The 22,278-nt window shown below is 36.7% G+C and overlaps 1 protein-coding gene across 1 annotated transcript in view; it reads right to left on the bottom strand.

The window, feature by feature from the left end:
- The window catches only part of pug (pug C-1-tetrahydrofolate synthase, cytoplasmic), a 426,201-nt gene that overhangs the window by 125,292 nt on the left and 278,631 nt on the right, over positions 1-22,278 (bottom strand). The window contains exon 18 of the mRNA XM_090399374.1: positions 17,989-18,129. Coding sequence (XP_090255500.1) covers positions 17,989-18,129 — 141 coding nt within the window. The remainder of the gene's footprint in view (positions 1-17,988; positions 18,130-22,278) is intronic.

Genomic DNA, 22,278 nt, shown 5'->3' with positions numbered 1-22,278 from the left:
TCCATGGAAACTTCCCGAAGTTGACGTCTAAGACTATTATAATCACCTGCTTTATAATTCCACATAAGTTCCCGTCTCTTTGATATTCCTGCGTGTCTGTTCATTTTCCAACTCAAAACATATGGTCACTCTCTCCAACTGGTGGGAGAGATGTCATCTCAGTTATTATCAACTCTTCTGATGCTATAATCTAATCCAAAACTCTTGAACCTCTTGTTCCCTCTGTTATATGTTGCCTAAGAAATTTGTCCCTCAAGAATTCTAGAAATTCCCCTATTGCTACATGCATCTTCCTCTCTCCAATTTATATTATTGTAGTTAAAATCTCTCATAACAATCATTCTTCTTGCACTTGCCAAACTTAACTGTCTAAACATCTCCTGGTCCCCATCCTCTGTGCTCCTGGGTCTGTAGCAACACCCCACTAAATATTCTGTCTTGCCCACCTCTACCTCACACCATATGCTCTCAAAATCATTTGTCTCACTGCCTTCCAAAGCCTCCACTCTTAGAGGACATAGGTCGTCACTTATCATAAGCAGTATAATCAGAGGATATTATGGATCTGTCATATTTTATGACCAAATATATGAAAATATGTAAAAAATATTCAAAATTTTACCAGAAAGCTTATGAGAATATAACAGTAAGCATCAGAGTTATCCTGGTTTGCACTAGTTAAAACACATTAGTTCTACCTAAGAGCCTGTATGTTTGCCTTTTATTTACACCCAATAAAATATGTACATGCAGATTCCTTGACTAGACTTTGTGTCTTTTAAGTAGAGCAAACCAAGGCAACTTTGATGGTGAAAGTAACTTTCTCATAAGGTCTCTGGTAAATTTTCAAATTTTAAAGTTTATTTCTGTATCTGGCTATAAAATATGAATGAATCTATTGTTTTAAGTTTATTTAATTTTTTTTCCACATGATGAAAGTAAATAACTAAAACTGTTAGTAGCTAATTATCTTGTGTTGTCAACGGTTTCAATGTCAATGATTTAATCTACATTTCCAATTTACACCAGGTTTTAATTTATAAATAACCTTTCTAAGTAGTGCAGATATGAGCTGTCTAATAGGAATCAAACCATAACTCAGTCCAGAAGATTTCCTTCCTATGCATACTTATTCAACTTCCCACTAAGAATCTTTTGTACATCAGACAGGATGTAATATAGTCTTTGTAATTTCATCTTTACCCAGCATAGACTACTATTTTTATTTCCCCAATTCAAATATCTGCTCAAATTGATTATCCAAAAATAATTCCTACTAAAATAAAGACATATTCCTCATTCAAATATAAGCTCCTTGTATTTATCCAAACCTTGGCACTCAAAAAAAGAAAAATAATAAAAAATAAAAAAATAAAACAAATAATAATAATAATAATAATCCAAAGAAATGCAAACAACATTTGCTATATATGACAATTGAGTAAAAATGAAAGCCATAGTTTGCATGTCTGTTTGGACTGAATTGTACAAGGTGCAAATAAAGTCAATCCAATTTTAAAAAGGCTAAAAGCAGAAAATTCATTTTCAAAATGTTATACTAGTTGATGATCCCTGGCTCAGGCAATTGATTATGAATGCCGTCTTGCTTTGAATATTTATTTAAATATTCAGAAATAAGGCTGATTTCATAGCATGTGTTTTTTTCAGTCGTATAAGGTTACAATGTATCACTGAAACAGAAAAAGGTTAATATAAAGTAATAAATATAACCTGTATAATTACAGTATGGCAAAAAAAAAAAAAAAAAACAGTACTGAACTTTGACCCCCCCCCCTTGTACATGTGGTATGAGATATGCTGTTCGACTGCATGCTAATTAATAGAAGAGCATGTGTAGAGTCTATGCCATTACATTTAGTTGTAGCAATGGTGTTGACATTGGAAGAAAAGACGTTCATTGTTGAACGTCTTTTCTTTCATATGGAATTGATAGAGCAAATGGTCCAAGCCTATGACATGTTTGTGAACAATCTGGTTGTCATAAGCATGTCCCAAGTAATGGTGTCATCATTACCTTAATTGAGAGGTTCCGATATACTGGAAGTGTTTGGCTGCAATGAAAAGGGCATTTGGGGGAGACCACAAACTGTTAACACATATGAGAATCACAGATGTGTGCTTGAGCAAGTGTTACAGGATCTGAAACAGTCAACACCGAACAGTGGTAAAACTTGGGATACCGATATAGTCACTACAGAGAATCCTTAAGGAGCTGACTGCATTTTCGTATATCATTTAGGTGGGTAAGCATGCAACAGGAATGGATTAACACTGCACAGCAGGAATACTGTGCACATGTGCTGTCCAATGTCTATGAAGATCCATCCTTCCTCCATAATGTGTGGTTCTTGGACAAAGCACATTTCCATTTAAGCAGTCATATAAACAATAAACAAACAAATCTACAGTTTTCATGATTTCTTGAAATGAATTTGTCCAAGAGAAACCTCTTCAAGAAGGTCGCTGCATGGTGTGTGGTTTCTGGCCATGGCATAATTGAGTCCTACTTCAATGAAGAGAGTCGTGTAACCGTGACCTTGAATAGCAAATGTTACATCAAGAATGTGTTAGCTCCATTCACACAGGATTTGCATAGGACATGTCATACAAAAAACATTCCATTTCGTGCACAAGTATTCCAACAGGAGGGAGGGAGAGAGAGAGAGAGCAACCTGTCACATATCACGTGGTTTTAGAGCCTATTCACCAGAACACTTCTCCAGGAGACTCATTTCAAGGTTTAAAGAATTTCTGTACCCTTCGCATTCTCCTGATTTCATACTGCTTGATGAACTAAGGGATAAAATTGCATATGTCCAGCAGATGTCCCAACCCTTGTTCTCCAAGATGACAGAGAACCTTCATATACAACGAAACCTGTACTGAAAGACAAGGTCACGGTTACACGACTCTCTTCATTGAAGTAGGACTCAAATATGCCATGGCCAGAAACCACACACCATGCAGCGACCTTCTTGAAGAGGTTTCTCTTGGACAAATTCAGGTTTCAAGAAATCATGAAAACTGTAGGTTTGTTTGTTTATTGTTTATATGACTGCTTAAATGGAAATGTGCTTTGTCCAAGAACCACATGTTATGGAGGAAGGATGGATCTTCGTAGACATTGGACAGCACGTGTGCACAGTATTCCTGCTGTGCAGTGTTAATCCATTCCTGTTACATGCTTACCCACCTAAATGATATACGAAAATGCAGTCAGCTCCTTAAGGGTTATCTGTAGTGACTATATCGGTATCCCAAGTTTTACCACTGTTCGGTGTTGACTGTTTCAGATCCTGTAACACTCGAGAACGTGAGGTACCATCATTAATGCTGTATTCGATCAAGATTCCAACAATAAATGTGGATGTACATATCATAAATGTAGGGGCAGATTTAAAAAAAAAAAAAAAAAAGGGCAAAAATGCTCCAAACTACATATATCAAATAAAAGTTTCCTGCATGTGCACAGTTCTGAAAGAGTATATTAAAAACTCAAAAAGTAATACATACTTACTATCTAATGGCATTCAATAAAATATCATTAACAGATAAAATGGTAAATGGTGTCAGAATATTCATGCATTATTTTCTTGTGAAAATACTGTACTACATGGCTGGGTTTGACTTGAAGTTGATAAATAACAAATTCCTCTCTATAATTCCCATTGCAAATTATATATAAATCATCATCATCATCAAATTTCGTGTACCCTCAAGGAGTATACAGCATATGATAGTACTACATGAAAAATTTACATCATTACTAACTTCCTATCTACAATTTTTCTCCAAATCAGTCTGTTACTTGTCAAGACTCCAACATTATCAGATCTTATATTTCTATCGTCTAAGGCACTTTGTATACTGTATCAATCCACCTATATCTTGGTCTTCCTTTGGGTCGATTTCCTGCCAACCTGGCAGAGAACACTTGTTTTGCTAATCTTTCCTCGCCCATTCTGCTTAAGTGACCATACCACCTGAGATTAGCTCTGCTAACGCATTCCTGGATGCTGACAACATCAAGTTCTTTCCTAATATCCTCGTTTTTAATACGATATTGCCATTGATGCCATCTGTTGATGCCTCTAATCTTTCCCAGGAATCTCATATCTGCAGCCGCTAGTCTTTGGTCAAGTGTTTTAGTTCTGACCCAACTCTCAGATCCACAAGTTCAAATTGGTGTGAACACTGTCTTGTATACAGCTAATTTAGTGTTCCGACTAATTTCTCTCTTATTCCATATGAATTTATTCAATTGACTTCCTACCATACCAGCTCTGTTGATTCTGTTGTCTATTTCTATATTTAATTTACCATCTTCACTAAAAATCGTGCCTAAGTAGCTGAAATGTTTTACTTGTTTCACGGGTTCTCCATTCACAACACAGTTCACATTTTCAATGATTCTGCCTATTTTCATTGTCTTTGTCTTTTTATTGCTGACATTTATATCATATCTATTAGAACAGTTATTTAATTTAGTCAGTGAATCTTACAGACTTGTAGTGGATTTATTTAGAAGTATAACATCATCCACATAAAGCAAAGAGCAGACATTAACATCTCCAATTTTGATATCATGCTTAATACCACTTTCCTTCATAATGTGATCCATACAGATAATGAATAACAGAGGGGGTAATGTACATCCTTGTCTCACACCAGATTTAACATTAAATCATCTTCCTGTACTTCCTTCAATTCTAACTGCTGACTTACAACTCAAATAAAGACTAAGTATTGCTTGATATAATGCCCCATTGACACCATATAAATGTAGCATATTGAATATGCTTGTCATATGCCTTTTCCAAATCGACAAAACTTAAATACAGATCTTTGTTATATTCCCATGATTTCTCCACTATTTGTCGTAAAGTGAAGATCTGATCCTGACAGCCTCTATTTAACCTGAATCCAGCTTCATGATGGAGGCTTAATGGATTTTTTATAACACTCAAAAAGAATTAAAATAGAATTTAATACTTCCTATATTTCGTCCTAGTCACTAGGACATCTACGGGGATTACAAAAACAATTAATGTAACATGCACACACAAATCTTACAATACTAAGCCCAACCATGAGGGTGACACTAAAGTCCTATCTAGGTGGAGTGCCCTCTAAGGGTAGTAGGTGGCCTGGAATATAAGGTGGGACCTCTGGTGATGAGTGTTTCCCAAATCTTCGAAAGCTTAATGCAACTCCAGTGGAACCGCCCTTACTACTGAGCTTAACCACATACACAACACTTTCCTCTCCAATGGCTACAGCGAACACAGCATCAAAAAAAAAATCAGTTCCTGCGCCATTCCCAGTTCTTCTCGTCAACAAGATTTTAAAAATGCCATCACCATACCCTACATCTGTGGCACATCTGAAAAAATAGCCAAGATACTAAAAAAGTACAACCTACACACAGCATATAAGCCCTACCGCAAACTTGCTACCCTTCTCCGTTCTACGAAAGATCAGCTCCCTCCTCTCTCGCTGCCTGGAGTTTACAAAGTACCCTGTTCCTGTAAGCTGGCATACTTTGGACAGACAGGCAGATCAGCATCCATCCACCTGGAGGAACACAAGTCTTACATCTGTAAACACAACTATGTCCATTCAGGCTTGGCTGACCATGTTTTGGACACCACCTACAGAGTATCATGGAAGAAAACCACCATGCTCCACCATAAAAAATTCAAGAAAGAGAGACTTTTCTTAGAAGCAGCAGCAGCTCTCGGAAACCAACCAAATCTTAAAAAATATGATTGCATTAAGCTTCCGAAGATTTGAGAAACACTCATCACCAGAGGTCCTACCTTACATTCCAGGCCACCTACTACCGCCCTTAGAGGGCGTTCCAACTAGACAGGACTTTAGTGTCACCCACGTGGTTGGGCTTAGTATTGTAAGATTTGTGTATGCATGTTACATTAATTGTTTTTGTGATCCCCGTAGATGTCCTAGTGACTAGGACGAAATATAGGAAGTATTAAATTCTATTGTAATCCTTTTTGAGTGTTGTAAAAAATCCATTAAGCCTCCAACATGATGTCCTCACAGCACTTAAGCCTCTGCGCACGAATTCTGAATCCAGCTTGTTCTTCGCTAAGCTTTTCTTCTACAATTCTTCTCAACCGTTTCTCAAGTATACTTGCATATATCTTACCAGGAACACTCAGTAAGGAAATACCTCTGTAATTCTCACATTCAGTTTTATTTCCCTTTTTATATATGGGTACTATGAGAGCTCTACTCCAATCATTGGGAATTTGTCCTTCTGTCCAGGCATTCTGAACTATGCAGTGCAGCCACTGTAAGACTTTTATACCACTATACTTCAGCATTTCTGGTCCAATATTGTCTACTCCTGCTGCCTTTCCACATTTCAAGCCTGATGGCTTTTTCTTCTTTAAGTATGGATATGTATTCCTGAATACAGGCCAATAGTGTTTTTTACCACTCTGCTGTCATCATCATCACTGCTTGTTTCATTTAACAGTTTTCCAAAGTAATTACTCCATACTTCAAGGATATCTTTTTCTCCTGTTTTCATTTCACCTTTATCATCTCTAACTCCTTTTACAGCTCTTTCCTCTATTCCTAAGCTTCTTCAACAACCTCCAGAATATTTCAAGCCTTCGATGGCTTTTTCTACTTCAAGTATGGATATGTATTCCTGAATACAGGCCAATAGTGTTTTTTACTGCTGTGCTGTCATCATCATCACTGCTTGTTTCATTTAACAGTTTTTCAAAGTAATTACTCCATACTTCAAGGATATCTTTTTCACCTGTTTTCATGTCACCTTTATCATCTCTAACTCCTTTTACAGCTCTTTCCTCCATTCCTAAGCTTCTTCAACAACCTCCAGAATATTTTGCCACCTTCTTGATATTTATTTTCTATGTTCTTGCCAAAGTCCTCCCATGACTTTTGTTTAGCTAGTTTTACACAGTGTTTAGCTTTCCTACATTTGTCTCTGTATTCCCTAAGAGCACAAGCTGACTTATTTGCCAGGAACTTTTGATATGCTTTCTTCTTTTCCTTCACTTCCTCTTTAACTTCCTGTGTCCACCATGGAGTTTTAATTTTTCTATCCTTGCAGACATCTTCACCACATGCCTCTCTAGCTGATTCAATCACGGTTTTCTTCAAGGCTTGCCACTGAATCTCCAAGGTTTGATTCCTGTTCTCAAACTCTTTCATTTTTTCTTCAATAATCTTTGTGTATTTTAGTCTACAGTTCACATCTGAGAGCTGCTCAAACTTTCTTACATGTTATTCTTTTCAATATGAAATTCAATTTTATCCTGCTCAAGAATAAATAGTGATCACTTCCAATTTCAAATCCTCTGTACACTCTGGAGTCCTGTACCAGGGATAAAACATCACTATCAACAATAACATAGTCAATGAGACTTTTCATATTCCTTGCCTCGTCTCTCCATGTGAATTTGTGCACATTTTTGTGTTGGAACATGGGGTTAGTAATAACCAGTCCATGTCCTGAGCAGAAATCCAACAGATATTTGCCATTATTATTAGCTTTGCTCTTTTCTCCAAATTTTCCCAAAAAATTTTTGTATGTCTGACAATCATTTCCTACTCTGCTATTTATAACCCCAACAATGACCAACTTTTCCTTTTTCATTGTGGCAGTTGCTTTTTCTAAAGCCTCAATAAATTCCTCCACTTCTACCTTAGTAGAATCTTCTATGGGACCATAGGCACAAATAAGTCTCATTGTCCAGTTTCCCATTCTCATATTTGCCCACATTACTCTACTTGAGACTGCCTGCCATTCAAGAAGATTAGCCTCATATTTTGTGTTGAATACTATGGCTACTCCTTCTTTTCCTTGATTGTCATTGCCCGAATATAACATTTTGTATTTATTGCTCAGAAATATCTCACCAGTTTTTGTCTTTTTTATTTCAGCCACTCCTATTATGTCGATCTGGTACTTATCTAATTCCTCAGCTAGCTCCATTTCTTTGCCATTCAGGCTTATTATGTTGATAGTACCGATCTTTAACTCTGGTGATGTTGAGTTGGGGTGTGTTTTCAGATTTGTTCCAGTAGCTGACTTTTCGCTGTTCGCCCTGGTTCCCTGGCAAAAACAACAGAGGCCTTGTTTAACTGGGCAACGCCCCAGTCGGCATGAAATTTTGTCATGTTGTACCATCATTTTGTATTTTGGTTTAACCAATAAGAATACAATTTGGTAGGTCAGAAGCCCAGGTCGGTTCTCCACATTCCTTTAAAGGCTATGTGGAGGTCTCCTCTCAGTTATACAGCTTTGACCCTTAAGCACACCTTATATATATATATTCAAAAAGCTTTAATGACTGTTACTGAGAGATAAAAAGATGACATGGTATATTTGAAACGATACTTCTAGTTTACTAGTTTTGTTGAATAGATGAACATTTCAGGTATCACAATCAAAGAAATATATAAAGAATTACAGAGACTTAAAATTGTAATAACAGAACAAGTACAAAAAGACAGTAGCATGTTTGAAAACAAAATGTGAGCTTGAGTTCCAAACAAACATATACTACGCGCTGTCGTAGTATTCGTTTGCCAATACTGAACAGAGACAACATGTGCATCAGAGAGATTGAAACTTAGGCTATTGTTGACATGAGAAGAATCTAGAGAAATTTCTCTACATTCGACAATCTTTCTCTTGAGCTCATCATAGCACACATGGATGTTAGAAGTTTGAGTCCAGTTCACAATGTGTTGGTGGCCTTCGTCTGAGTTAACTGAAAAGAGAACGTGGCTAGAGAGAGCACTGGCTCTAGTCCTGTTATAGGAGATATCTCTATGGTATTCTTCCAAACATAGAAGGATGGATTTAGCAGTCTGGCCATAGTATGGCTTTCCACAATCACATAAACTCAGACGAAGGCCGCCAACACATTGTGAACTGGACTCAAACTTCTAACATCTATGTGTGCTATGATGAGCTCGAGAGAAAGATTGTCGAATCTAGAGAAATTTCTCTAGATTCTTCTCATATCAACAACAGTCTAAGTTTCAATTTCTCTGATTTTGAGAAATTTTGCCTCTGTTCAGTATTGATGCACTCACGACAGCGCGTAGTATGCGTCTGTTTGGAACACAAGCTCGCATTTTGTTTTCAAACACGCTATTGCCTTTCTGTACCTGTTCTGTTATTACAATTTTAAGTCTCTGTAATTCTTTATATATTTCTTTGATTGTGATACCTGAAGATGTTCATCTGTTCAACGAAACTAGTAAACTAGTAGCATGTTTTCAAATTTTCAAATATACCATGTCATCTTTTTATCTCTCGGTAACAGTCATTAAAGCTTTTTGAATAATATTCCAACTGAGTAAAAATGAATTCTGAAAAAAAAAAAATATATATATATATATACTCATCAATATGTATCCTCAGGAAGTGTACAGGAATATTATGATAGTACTACATGAAAAAGCTACTTAATTACCAACTTCCAATTGACAATTTTCCTCCAAAAAATTAATCTCTTATCTCTCAAGACTTCAACATTATCAGATCATATATTTCTGTCTTCTAATTAAAAAAAAAAAAAAAACAGGTGGTTTCACTGGAAGATTTGTGTAAAGAAGGCTCCCATTTCAGATAAGTTTCTTGAAATAATTAATTGTAAATAAGTGTGCGTTTATGAGTAAGAGTTGTGGTAAAAGTTCTGCACTTGCAGTGTTTCTAGCAGGTGGGCTCATTTGTTTAAGTTTGATTACAAAATCATTAAACTTAGAGCAGAGTATAGTAATGGTAAAAGGAAAGATGGCAGTAGCTTTGTCTTTGCAGGAGTATAATTTTGATTTTAGTCATTTTGTGAAATCTGAGGTGTACTGTATATATATATATATTCGTTTGATAATGTAGATAAATTAAGGATATTTAAGGTGATGGTAGGTGGTTGTGTGTGAAGTGCGATCCTGAATGAGGACTTGATGAGTGGTAACTGAAAGTGTTAGTAGCAAGAATGCCATGAGAGATGAAAATTATAAAGAAATATGAAGGTGGACAAAGCCTAATGGCCATAGGATATCACATGGGTCTTGCACCATCAACAGTGAATATAGCTGTGAAGAATGCTGCCTGTATAAAGGAAAATGTGAAAGGTTGTTCCCCCCCCCCCTCTTTAAAGTCAACAATAATAACAAAAAAGTATTCTGGTGCCATCTCAAAAGATGACGAAAACTAACGGCATGATGGAAGAAGATGGAGCCTAATGCATCATGGTTTTTAAAACTTAGAACAGAAATATATGATGCTTTATTGAGAGATTTATGAAGAGAAGAACGAAGCCACTGTTCAGATATTTAGACATCTCTGATAATTCATAAGGAAGGATGAATGTCCAAATTAAGCATTTTTAAATTTTTTTATTTTCTCATATTATTTATAATGTATTGCATTACTCTTCATGAATAATTACATATTGAAATCTAATTCCTGTGTGCATCCTGTGAATGAACCTAACAGAGATAACCCTTAAAACATTAATGTGCTATGGCATACATGCACTATAAACATGTAATTAACAGATGGAGTGGTTAAATGTAACTTATGTAAAATTTGTGTTATATAAAGATTTGATGAGCATAACACAGGTCAGGGTCCATCTGTATTTGATGTATTAATCTTCTGTGCTTGGTATTGTTAGTGTATTACTTCTGAATAGCAAGAAAACACTAAAAGAAAATGCAATAATAAAAATACTAACATTTAAATTATGCCACGTTTGTGCAGCTAAGCCAACAAACAAGTAACTGAAATTCTACCCTCTGCAACAATGGATAAAATACTATTTTAATTTTCAAGCATTTTCATTGGCTAGAAATATATAATATAACTAATCACTTTATACATAATATGTTTTTATGTGTAAGCACAGAAAATTTCTTGCCCTCCTTCCGCTCCTTTGGAACTAGACCCAGTGCAAGTCTCATATTAAAAAAAATATCAAGGCAGATATCAACTCCCTAGAATACATGGTGATATATTATCGAGTCCCACAGCATTATTAACATCAGGTTTACTCAATTCCTCATTCACCTCTTGATCACTTACAGCCAGTCTCTCCTCCCCATCATCAACTGCACTCAATCTCTCCATGATGTCACATTCACAAGAACGAAAGACCTTAATGAAATGATCATTAAGTATCTCCACTATATCTTCTACAGCAGTCCTTATACCATTTTCTCCAATCAATGCCATCCTTCCATAATCATTTTTTTTTTTTTTTTACTGGATACATATCAAAAGAACTCCCTAGGATTCTTTTTGGCTTCATTAGCTAACTGCTGCTCATAATTCCTTTTGTTAGACTCACCAACCAAGTCACCCTCCTTGCCTGGTCTTTGTAGTTCTCACAGAATTGGTTACCACTTCTCTTATGCTGCCTCCATAATGCCTCTTTTTCTCTGTATTGCATGCTTAATCTCTTCATCCATTTCCCACCTACCTTATTTAATCTTCTGACCCTTGGAATACATTTAGACATTGCTTCTACTAGATAGTTCTTGAATATCCCCAAGCTGCATTGATCTCTTTTCCGGCTAACTCCTCATTCCATGCTATACCTGCGAGCTGTTTCCAGAGCTCCTCATAATCACTAGCTTTGTAGTTCCACATATACCCTTTTCTCACAGAGGCCCTCACACTGCTGGCAACCACCCAGGTAATCACTTTATGGTCACTCTCACCAACTGGAGGGTGATTTGACACCGCATTTATAATTACATCCTCTAATGAGATGATCAATTCCAAGACCAATAGCTCATAATGATCACCCTTTTCTTATTTGCTTAGCTAATTTGATTATATTTCATAGTCACTACCATTCATATTGCCAAGTCTATAACCATCCATTCAACTGTATTCACCTCTATCTCACCATACTGCCTCAAAACCACTGGCACTATTTCTCTCATGCATCTCTACTTTGTATGGATATAACTCTTTTTCTATTATCAATAGCACTCTCCCCCTCCCTTTTTATCCTTTCTATCCTCACAAAACACATCATACCCTACCATCTGTATTCCTGTTAGGATGTCATCCTCATCCAGCCATGTCTCACTTATTCCAACAATTTTTGGGTGATCATACTCAATCAATGCACCCATTTCATTTCCTTGTTTCTTACACTTCTAGCATTTGTATTCATATATACCAGCTCATTCCTAGATCTATAACAAATTTCCCGATATCACATAATATATGTGACTTCTCCATGCTTAACTCAAGCCATTTCTTTTTCTCCTTATTCATCTTAGAACCATCTTCAAATCTGTTTTCTCTTGCTCCCAGGTCATCCCCTTCCCTTTTTTGTGTACACATGCATTCACCTCCTCTTGGAGCATCTACCTTTCTCACACTGTGTTTCTCTGTCCACCCTGTTTCCCTGTCTATCTTGCACACCTGTTCTCTCATTTTTGATACTCATGATACTCACTTCTACATTCATAACCACCTCTTCAATCTCTCCTGTCTTACTCTTCCATTCTTCCACACTGCTTCCTCATAATCTCATTTTTCTTGTTTCTCACAAAACAATCTTTTTTTAAATCTCTTTACTTATTATAGTACTTATAATCTTTTAAACAAGATCAGACAGTGCTTCAGTTTCCAACATCAATTCTCTCCTTTCTCTTGAACAACAATTTATTCTTAATTAATATATTTATTAATTAATAGATTTCATAATCTATTCTATTTTCTTATCCTCACATCTGGTATGGTACATCTAACAATCCTCTCAAAACCCTTCCTTTTTTTTAGAGTTTGCTTTTCCAAAGGAATTTTCCCAAAAAATATAAAAAAAAAAATCAGCTAATTAATACCACCTTCCCTTACTGATCCATTCTACCCAGAATCACATGATAATATATGTGATAATATACACATCTGGTATGGTTCATCTAACAATCCTCTCAAAACTCTTCCTTTTCTTTATAGAGAAGTTTGCTTTTCCAAAGGAATTTTCTCAAGATAAAAAAAAAATCAGCTAATCAATCCCCCCCTTCCCTTACTGATCCATTCTACCCACAATCACATGATAAAAGGCATAAAGCAAAAACAGATGTCTTTTCTTTTATGCCATTTCTAAAGATATTATTTAACTAAACTGGCAAACCTCATAAGCAATCTACTTGTTTAAAACTTTTTACAACAGTGGGATAAGAATGCTTTTTGTGACATACATTCCATTGAACTATTTTCCATGTTTTTTACTTTTTAGATTTAGATAGATTTCATTTCTTAGATTAGAGTAACTAGCCTTTCTTCTTCAGTATTTTCTAGGAATTACAAGAAGTTTCTTTCAAAAAGTTTCTTCTTGTTTTACCTCTAACTCATATACCATATAAATATACTAATGTATAATAAATTTAGTTTAATCCTTTATCCAAGTGTGAGCAAACAAAGTTTGCGCCTGAAAGTATCTTCAGGACTGGGGTAAGGTGGTACAACATCAGGGCAACTCGTTGCAAAGGTGGAGCAAGACACCAACACTCCTGTCTCAGTATCTCCTATAATGTAATGCAAAACACATCTCCTTGCGGATATGTCTAATGTTATGCATTAAGGGAAGGGCCACTACCCAGACTAGTTTCAACCTTTATTGAGGTCTCCACAGTGGGAGCCAGGCCCAAGCTGAGATAGCAGGTAGAAGCATTTGCAGGTCATCTCTACCTATAGGAGTTGCCAAATGGTGTGCCACCCTTTTTTAATAAATTATTCTGGATTTAGAGGAAGATGTTGAAAGTTTATTTTTCACTTGGTTAGAGTATAATAAATTTAGTTTAATCCTTTATCCAAGTGTGAGCAAACAAAGTTTGTGCCTGAAAGTATCTTCAGGACTGGGGTAAGGTGGTACAACACCAGGGCAACTTGTTGCAAAGGTGGAGCAAGACACCAACACTCCTGTCTCAGTATCCATCTTACCCCAGTCCTGAAGATACTTTCAGGCGCAAACTTTGTTTGCTCACACTTGGATAAAGGATTAAACTAAATTTATTATACTCTAACCAAGTGAAAAATAAACTTTCAACATCTTCCTCTAAATCCAGAGTAATTTATTAAAAAAGGGTGGCACACCATTTGGCAACTCCTATAGGTAGAGATGACCTGCAAATGCTTCTGCCTGCTATCTCAGCTTGGGCCTGGCTCCCACTGAGGAGACCTCAATAAAGCAGCCCCGAGAGAAAGCTCCATGTTCCAGTCTTCTTTTGGATTCCAGTTACCAGATCCCGAGAGAGAGCTCTTATTCCAGTATTGTTTGGTAAGAACCCTTCTAGTTTTTCTTTTGTTGGTTTTTATTTTTTGCGGCCTCGTTCCAATCGATGCAGGTCCGTTTTAGGGTATTTCCTTTCGGGGACTGAAATTTGCTATTCCGTTGGTAAGGTATTTGCTTTTAAACAATGTCGAAATTCTTGCCAAGAGTTCGTACTCTCGGGATCGAAATTGACCCAAACATCGACAAAGCGACGTTTGTGAGAGCTCTTCTCAAAGTAGTCAAAGCAGAAAGTATTTTCGGGCTTACCCCTTACGGGGGGGGAAGGTAGATTCCAAATAGTAACAAACAACAAAGAAACAAGAGAAATGCTCCTTAAAGGCGTAGAATGTGAAGGGAAAAAATACTTACCCTTCCTAGTCGGGAGTATTTTAAAATCTGTAAAAATTGACAGGTTTCCACTCGAATATCTAGAAAAAGAGGAGAAAATCATTAAAACCACTTTCTCCAAATGGGGGACTGTTCGAAACGTAACAATCGGACAAGATGCGGATATCCCAGAGTGGAAATCAGGGGAAGTGAGCATTTTAATCGAGATGAAAACCGAGGTTCCCAACTTGATTTTTTTAGGCTCAGCAAGAGTAATAGTCAATTATCCAGGTCTAAGAAAACAATGTTTTCGGTGCACCGCTTTGGGTCACCTTAGCGCTCACTGCCCGAAAAACAACACATGCCGCAACTGCTTATCGACAGAACACACATTGAATCAATGTGAGTCACCATGCCGTAAATGTGGGAACACATCCCATAAAATAGACATTTGTCCTAATAGGACCCTTGCAGAAAGAGCAGGAGGAGCCATAACACCTGCGGCAGTAGCCATTCCTAAGCTCACAACACAGGACTCTCGAGCTACCGACCAAACAGTAAACGAACCACAAACAACTGAACCAGAAGAGTTTCCAGCCCTCCAACCGCCAGCTATCGCAACGACTACATTAGGAAATCGGGCAATAACTGGGAGGAACGCAGAAGGGAGAATTAGGAAGAAAAAGAAACAGAACACTAAGAAATCGGAAGGCAACAATGATAGCACAGAAACAGAGGAAGTGGAAATCAACACCAGTACAACTAAACGACCCATCACGCCGGAAGAAGAAGGAGAAATGAAACGAAATAAACAGGACACTGAAAGCCAAATAGAAGCCTCAAGTTCAGATGAGGATGAGGAAGGAAATGAGATAATATCGCGAAACAACTCAGAAAATGAGGAAGAAACCTCATCAGAAGAAGACAGAGAGCAAGGAAACAATCCAGAAACTAAGGAAGGAACAGACTTTGTTAAAAGCAATACTCCAAACGGCTCTGTCATCATTCTGAAGAACTTTAAGGGATCTCCTAAAACGGCAGAAAAACTATTTCAGATAATGACCACAAAAGGAGAGCCAACTTTCTTGTTCTTTAAAAGGAGCAATAGACTCATATGGGGAGAACTCTACGTAAAGGATATAACCAAGGTCGAGCACCAGCAACTGGACGGTCACCTGGACTTAACAGAGGAAGAAAAACAACACCTATGCAACACATTGAAGTCGCTGACACGAGTAGATCTGGAAAAGAGATACCTAGGGATAATGAAGGAATTTGAAAAAAGAACTTTACCAGTAGATACAAACACTGGTTCTTCTCACCCCATTACAAAACCGGTAAAAAGAAAAGAACCCCTATATGAATATTCGAATGTAACAAAACGAATCCTATTCTATCTTAGGAATAAACCCGAGATAAAAAACAAAGTCCACACAGCTGTACAGAAAAAGGGAGACGTGGCTTTGCAATGTGAAAGTGAACTAGAGAGAGTCTTAGAATATGGCTCAAGTTTGGGAAAGTCACTTACGACCGAGCGGAATGGAATGAATGCTTGAAGAGAATATGGCAACTTAATGATGAAGAGTCAGTACACGTACTCACAGTGATGGAAAACGTGGTAAAAGACTATGAGGAAGCGGTAAGAGATAGCAGGGTAAATATGACTTTAAAAAAAAAAAAAAAAAAAAGCCCCTTCTAAGTTTCTTGGTTCTGTTTCTGTATGTTCACGCTTAATCCACATAGGCGGGGGCAGACCTGAGAACCCAAGCGGCGAAGGCTTACAGCGAGGCGGTGCAGCTCCTTGCGGGCTGCATCACTCGGGCCAGGCTCTTCCCCCGTTCTTGCGGTACTTTTCTGTTAATTCACCGACTTTTGTTGTTTCTGTTTATGTATGTCCTAGTTCTTTTGATTTTCAATTTATGTGTGACTTCCTGCATTTGTTTTTTTTTCACTTCGTTCATCGGCCAGACATCTGAAGAGGTGGCTTGCCGGAGAACGGATGGAGGGAGATAATGTCGGAGATCTGCTTGGTGTTGGCATTTAAGTCAGGCCAAGTAGATCGACTGAGGCCTCCTTTAACTATCTACTACTATCCACTCTATCTTTCCTCTCCTCTCTCACTATCAAGCTGACTCTCAGCACAACTTTTTTTAAATCTAAAGAGGCCAGTGATGAAAGGCATGAACTCCCATTCTACCTCAATAAAGGTCGAAACTAGTCTGGGTAGTGGCCCTTCCCTTAATGCATAACATTAGACATATCTGCAAGGAGATGTGTTTTGCATTATAAGAGATACTGAGACAGGAGAGTTGGTAGCTTGCTCCACCTTTGCAACGAGTTGCCCTGGTGTTGTGCCACCTTATCCCAGTCCTGAAGATACTTTCAGGCGCAAACTTTGTTTGCTCACACTTGGATAAAGGATTAAACTAAATTTATTATACTCTAACCAAGTGAAAAATAAATTTTCAAATATACTAATGGTTTACAGCCTTTCACAAATGGGATCACCGTCAAGAAAAGAGAAACTTATAAAACATTAAATTTTTTTTGAGAATAAACTGATTGTTATAATTTTTTTAACAATAAAAACATATATCAAATCCTAACAAAATGCAGTTACACCACTGATTTTCCTGCAACAAGTAGTCCAGCATTTCCATTAGTATGGACAAAATTACAAGATCACACTTGAAATTTCCCCAACTACCTGACTAGTTAATTGGGCCACCACAGATGGCAGTGAGTATGCACACTTGCTTAATTATTTACATGTGCACTTTTGTTGATTTTGAGTGATTCTTAGTATAGAAAAATAATAATAATTATTACACTAAAATGTAAGCAAAAAAAAAAGTAAGCAAAAATTATTTTGTTTACATTTAACCTTAGCTGGGACCTTCTAAGCAAGAGCCATTTCACAGTGATGGTGTCAAGCATGATCATAAGTCCATATTGCACTGTATCATTTATAATAATATATTTTATTATAAATTACATTTCTAGCCATTTATGAGAGAGCTTTAATTCATGGATCATTGATGTACTGATAAATTATTACTGTACCTCCATCAGTCCATAAAAATGGCTAATCTGGCAAGGCTCTGGAACCAAGGATGCCAGAAAAATTGGTGGTGTATCTGGATTTAACAGTCATCAAATTCTTTTACATAATTTAAGTGTATTCTCCATAATTATGATAATTATGCATAATAATAATTTTATCACACACACTAATCTTAAGTATGTGGAACTACTTTAAAAATTACATAAAAAATTGAGTCAGCATGAACAAAATGAAATAAACGTCATTTCTGAAAAAATTAATATTTACCAAATCTTCTGCTGTAATAGGATTTCCTGAATGGTCACTGGCTACCACAATTTTACTAAAACGTTCCCTCATGTCCTTTAAGCTTGTTGTTAGGGCAAGTATTGCCATGATTTCACTACCTACTGTTATATCAAAGTGAGTCTAGAAATTAAAATAAAGCAAAAATTTTAATGATAATTTCCACATAATCCTTTTCGAAATCAGTCCTAATAATCTTTTAGCCAATTTACTGGCTAATGAAACCTCATTTTCATGAAGTTTTATTAGCTGATTCTAATATAAATGCTAATACAAATACATAAATACATTAAAATAGTTTTAGAAATAAGTTGCAGACTTCTAAGACAAAATAGACAACTAAAATAGACCCATGACTTGAAAGAAATACGATCAATATGATGAAAACACACTTAATTACAAAATAAAAAAAATAATAATCAAATGAAATCAATCTTCTTATTTTTATTCTTCTCCTTCGACATCATTATTATCAACCTCTCACTTAGTGAGGAATGCAGTTGGAGATTCTTCTCTTTCATGCTGTTTATACAGTTCGTCCATCTCAAGTCTTCTTTTCCAACTGTCCCCAGAAACTCTGCATTCATAAATCTATGATATGAAATCTAAGTTTCTTTTAAAAAGAAGCTTATCTTATTTTAGTTGTCTATTTTGTCTTATTCTTTGAGACCCCCAATACTTTAATTCTGTATCTGACAATATGACTGTATCTATACCTTTCTCTCTCATCCGTTATTCTTTCCCATATTTTCATCATATGTGAATTTAGTTATTATAATTCCCTCCCCCCTTTTTATAAATGCATATTAACATACTTCTTCCATACCTCTGGAATTAATTCCTGTACATATTTTTCATTATATTCCGCAAAATGTTAATAGCCTTTACACCTAATGTTTTCCATACCTCTGTAGATGATATACATTCTAGCCATAAGTTTCTCTTTTTTGTTATGCTTTTTTTAAGACATTTTGTACTCCTACTCTAGTTATTCCCATAACCATTCCTTCATTTGGTTATCCCTCTTCTCTTATCCTCTTTGGTACTCTGTATCAGGAGTCGTTTAAAGTATTCCTTTCATGTTGTCATTATCTCAATCCATCATTAACACGATGTTCGTTTTTCATCCATTAAAAGGAATGATATCCTCTGATGGCTTGTTTTTTGTTTCTGTAGTTTCTCAGTTGGGTATTAAATTCTTCATGAATTCTTTGTACTAAGGCACAATATCTAATTGTGCCTTAGTGCAAAGAATTGTTTTCTCTGAGTTTTCCTGAGGTCATTTCCAGAATCCACCACACAACAAAAAGTCACTTCTCCTGCATTTTCCTTTGACTATTCTTCAACACTAACCCAATAATTCTCTAATTTACATTCCCCACCATTGCAAGATGCCCCCCAAGCTTCAAATTACTATCAATTATCACTCCAAGATCCTTTGCCTCCTTTACTTTCTCTAGTATAGTTCCACCAACAGAGTATGCAACTTCCATGAGTGGATCCCATATTTCAAGATGTCATAGTTATTTGCATAAACTGAAATTCCCATTCATTTGCCCACCTGTTCAACTTATTTAAATCCTTCTGTTTGCACAATTAATAATCACTCTTCCAAGTCACATATCATCTGCAACAACTGAATATCTCCCTGCATTTCAGTGACAATATCATTGACATAAAGGTTAAACAGCAAAGGTCCTAGTACTTAGTCCTGTTGAATCCCACTTATGACCTTCCTTGATATTGGTCAACTAATGAAATGTACAATCAAATTAGCCAAGTAAATAAGAAAAGGGTGATCATTATGGGTGATTTTAATTATGGCAATATAGACTGGAATGATGAGATAGCAACTGGAAGTAAAGAAAATGAGTTTCTTGAGTTTTTGAGGGATAACTACCTCAGACAGTATGTAACAGAGGACACACGAGGATTGAAGGTCTTGGATTTGGTTATCTCATCAGAGGATTTAATTATAAATGAGGTGTCAAATCAAGTCAAAAGGGCATTGTGGAGGCAGCATAAGAGAAGTGGAAATAACCAATTTCATGGGGTCTACAAAGACCAAGCAAGGAGGGTGACTTGGTTGGTGAGGGTAGCTAAAGAGAGGTATGAACAGCAGTTGGCTAATGAAGCCAAAAAGAATCCTAAGGAGTTCTTTTGATATGTAGCCAGCAAAAGAAAGAATAATTATGGAAGGATAACATTGATTGGAGAAAATGGTATAAAGACAGCTGACGTAGAATGTGTAGTGGAGATACTTAATGAGCAGTTCATAAAGATCTTTCACTCTTGTGAATGTGACTTCATGGAGGGATTGAGAGCAGTTGATGATGGGGAGGAGAGACTGACTGTAGGTGAGCAAGAGGTGTATGGGGAGTTGAGTAAACTGGATGTTAATAAGGCTGTGGCACTTAATAATATATTGCCATGTATTCTGAAAGAATGTGCCAGGGAGTTGACACCTACCTTGACATATTTTTTTAATACGAGTCTTGCACTCGGTCAAGTTCCTAAGGAGTGGAAGGAAGGCAAGATTGTGCCACTTCATAAAGGAGATGATCGAACTCAAGCATCAAACTATAGTCCTATCTATGTGTCAGATGTTGCGGTTAAGTTGTTGGAGAAGCTTGTGAGAACTAGGATCCAGAGTTGGGTTGACAACAGTGGTATTATCGTTGATGGACAGCATGGATTTGCTAAAGGGAGGTCATGTTTTAGTTTTCTACTTACTTATTACAATAAAGTGACCGCTTTCTTGGACAGAGGAGAAGGATACACAGTAATATACTTAGATTTCGCAAAGGCTTTTGATACCTCATGATAAATTGATAGTGATACTAGAGCAGATGGGGTTGGATATTAGATTAGTGCAATGGATTGGAGACTGGCTATTTGATAGTATCAAGTTGAATATAGGGGAGAGCAATATCCAGGAAAAGGAAAGTCACTAGTGGATTGCCTCAGGGGTCTGTTTTAGGTCCATTGCTGTTTAACTTGTATATTAATGATATAGGTGAGGATTTGGATGGAAATATTCAGTTGTTTGCAGATGATGCAAAGTTGGGACGAACCATGAAGTGTAGTGAAGATGTTGTGGCCTTACAGGAAGACTTGAATAGATTGAGTGATTGGGCAAGCAAATGGGGATTTGAGTTCAATGTTGCAAAATGTAAGGTTTTAAAATTTGGAAAATAAAGATGGGATGCAGAATTTATGCTTGGTGAGAATATATTGTTGGAGGTAGAGGAAATAAGAGATCTGGGGGTGAAAGTGGATAAGGATCTAAAATTTAGGGAACACATTGCCAAAATTGTGAAGACAACACAAAGGCTTCTGGGAATGACGCAGAGGACACTGACGTGTAGAAGTAGGGAGATTCTTGTTCCATTGTATAAGGCTTTGATTAGACCACACATGGACTATTGTGCCCAGATTTGGTCACCTGGTTTTCAGAAGGATGAAGAGATGTTGGAAAGGATCCAAAGGAGACTGACTAAGGTAGTTTCTAACCTCTGGAATGTTGAGTATGAGGAAAGATTGAGAAGATGTAATTTGCAGAGTCTCGTGGCCAGGAGGAATAGGGGAGATATGATAGAGACCTACAAGTTGGTAAGGGGTTGTTATAGGATCAATTGTGGGAGATGTTTTACAGAGAATAGTGGGAGATCAGGGGAGAACCAGAGGTCATCCCTGGAAACTGTATAAAGAGGGTGTGAGTAAGGGAGTGAGCGGCAGGTTTTTTTCGTGCAGAGTTGTCAATGATTGGAATGCCTTGCCTGAGAATGTGGTGTCTGCAAAGAATTTGAATGTGTTTAAAGCACGGTATGATGAGCTGTGTGTGTGTGTGTGATAAAAGGACCTCCCAGATGAGTCTTTGTCTCCATGAGGTCTTGGGGTAGTAATAATAATAATAATAACTATCTGATATCTATCACACAGTTGAGTAGCAACATCAAGTTCCAATCCAATCCAGTTCATTAACCCGAAATCTAATCTCATGTGTTGCAATTTACATATTAAATTGTGTGGCACACTATTAAATGTCTTTTGGAAAAAGAAAAAAAAGCAGTATATGCCTTTCCATCATCAACTGGTCTGTTATTTTATTATAAAAGGAAAGCAGATGAGTGAAAACAAGAGCACCCCACAGATAACAAATGCATGCTGACTCCAACCATCACAAATAATGTTACTCTTACCTGCCTAATTTTGCATATGATCTCTCACTAATTTCTTTAAATATTAACAACTATGGAAGAAATACAAAAT

This window comes from Typopeltis vanoorti, chromosome 10 (genome assembly GCF_054136105.1).
Source record: "Typopeltis vanoorti isolate ZY-2024b chromosome 10, IOZ_Tvanoo_1.0, whole genome shotgun sequence".
Taxonomy (NCBI): Eukaryota; Metazoa; Arthropoda; class Arachnida; order Uropygi; family Thelyphonidae; genus Typopeltis; species Typopeltis vanoorti.
This window is presented reverse-complemented; position numbering and strand designations above follow the sequence as displayed.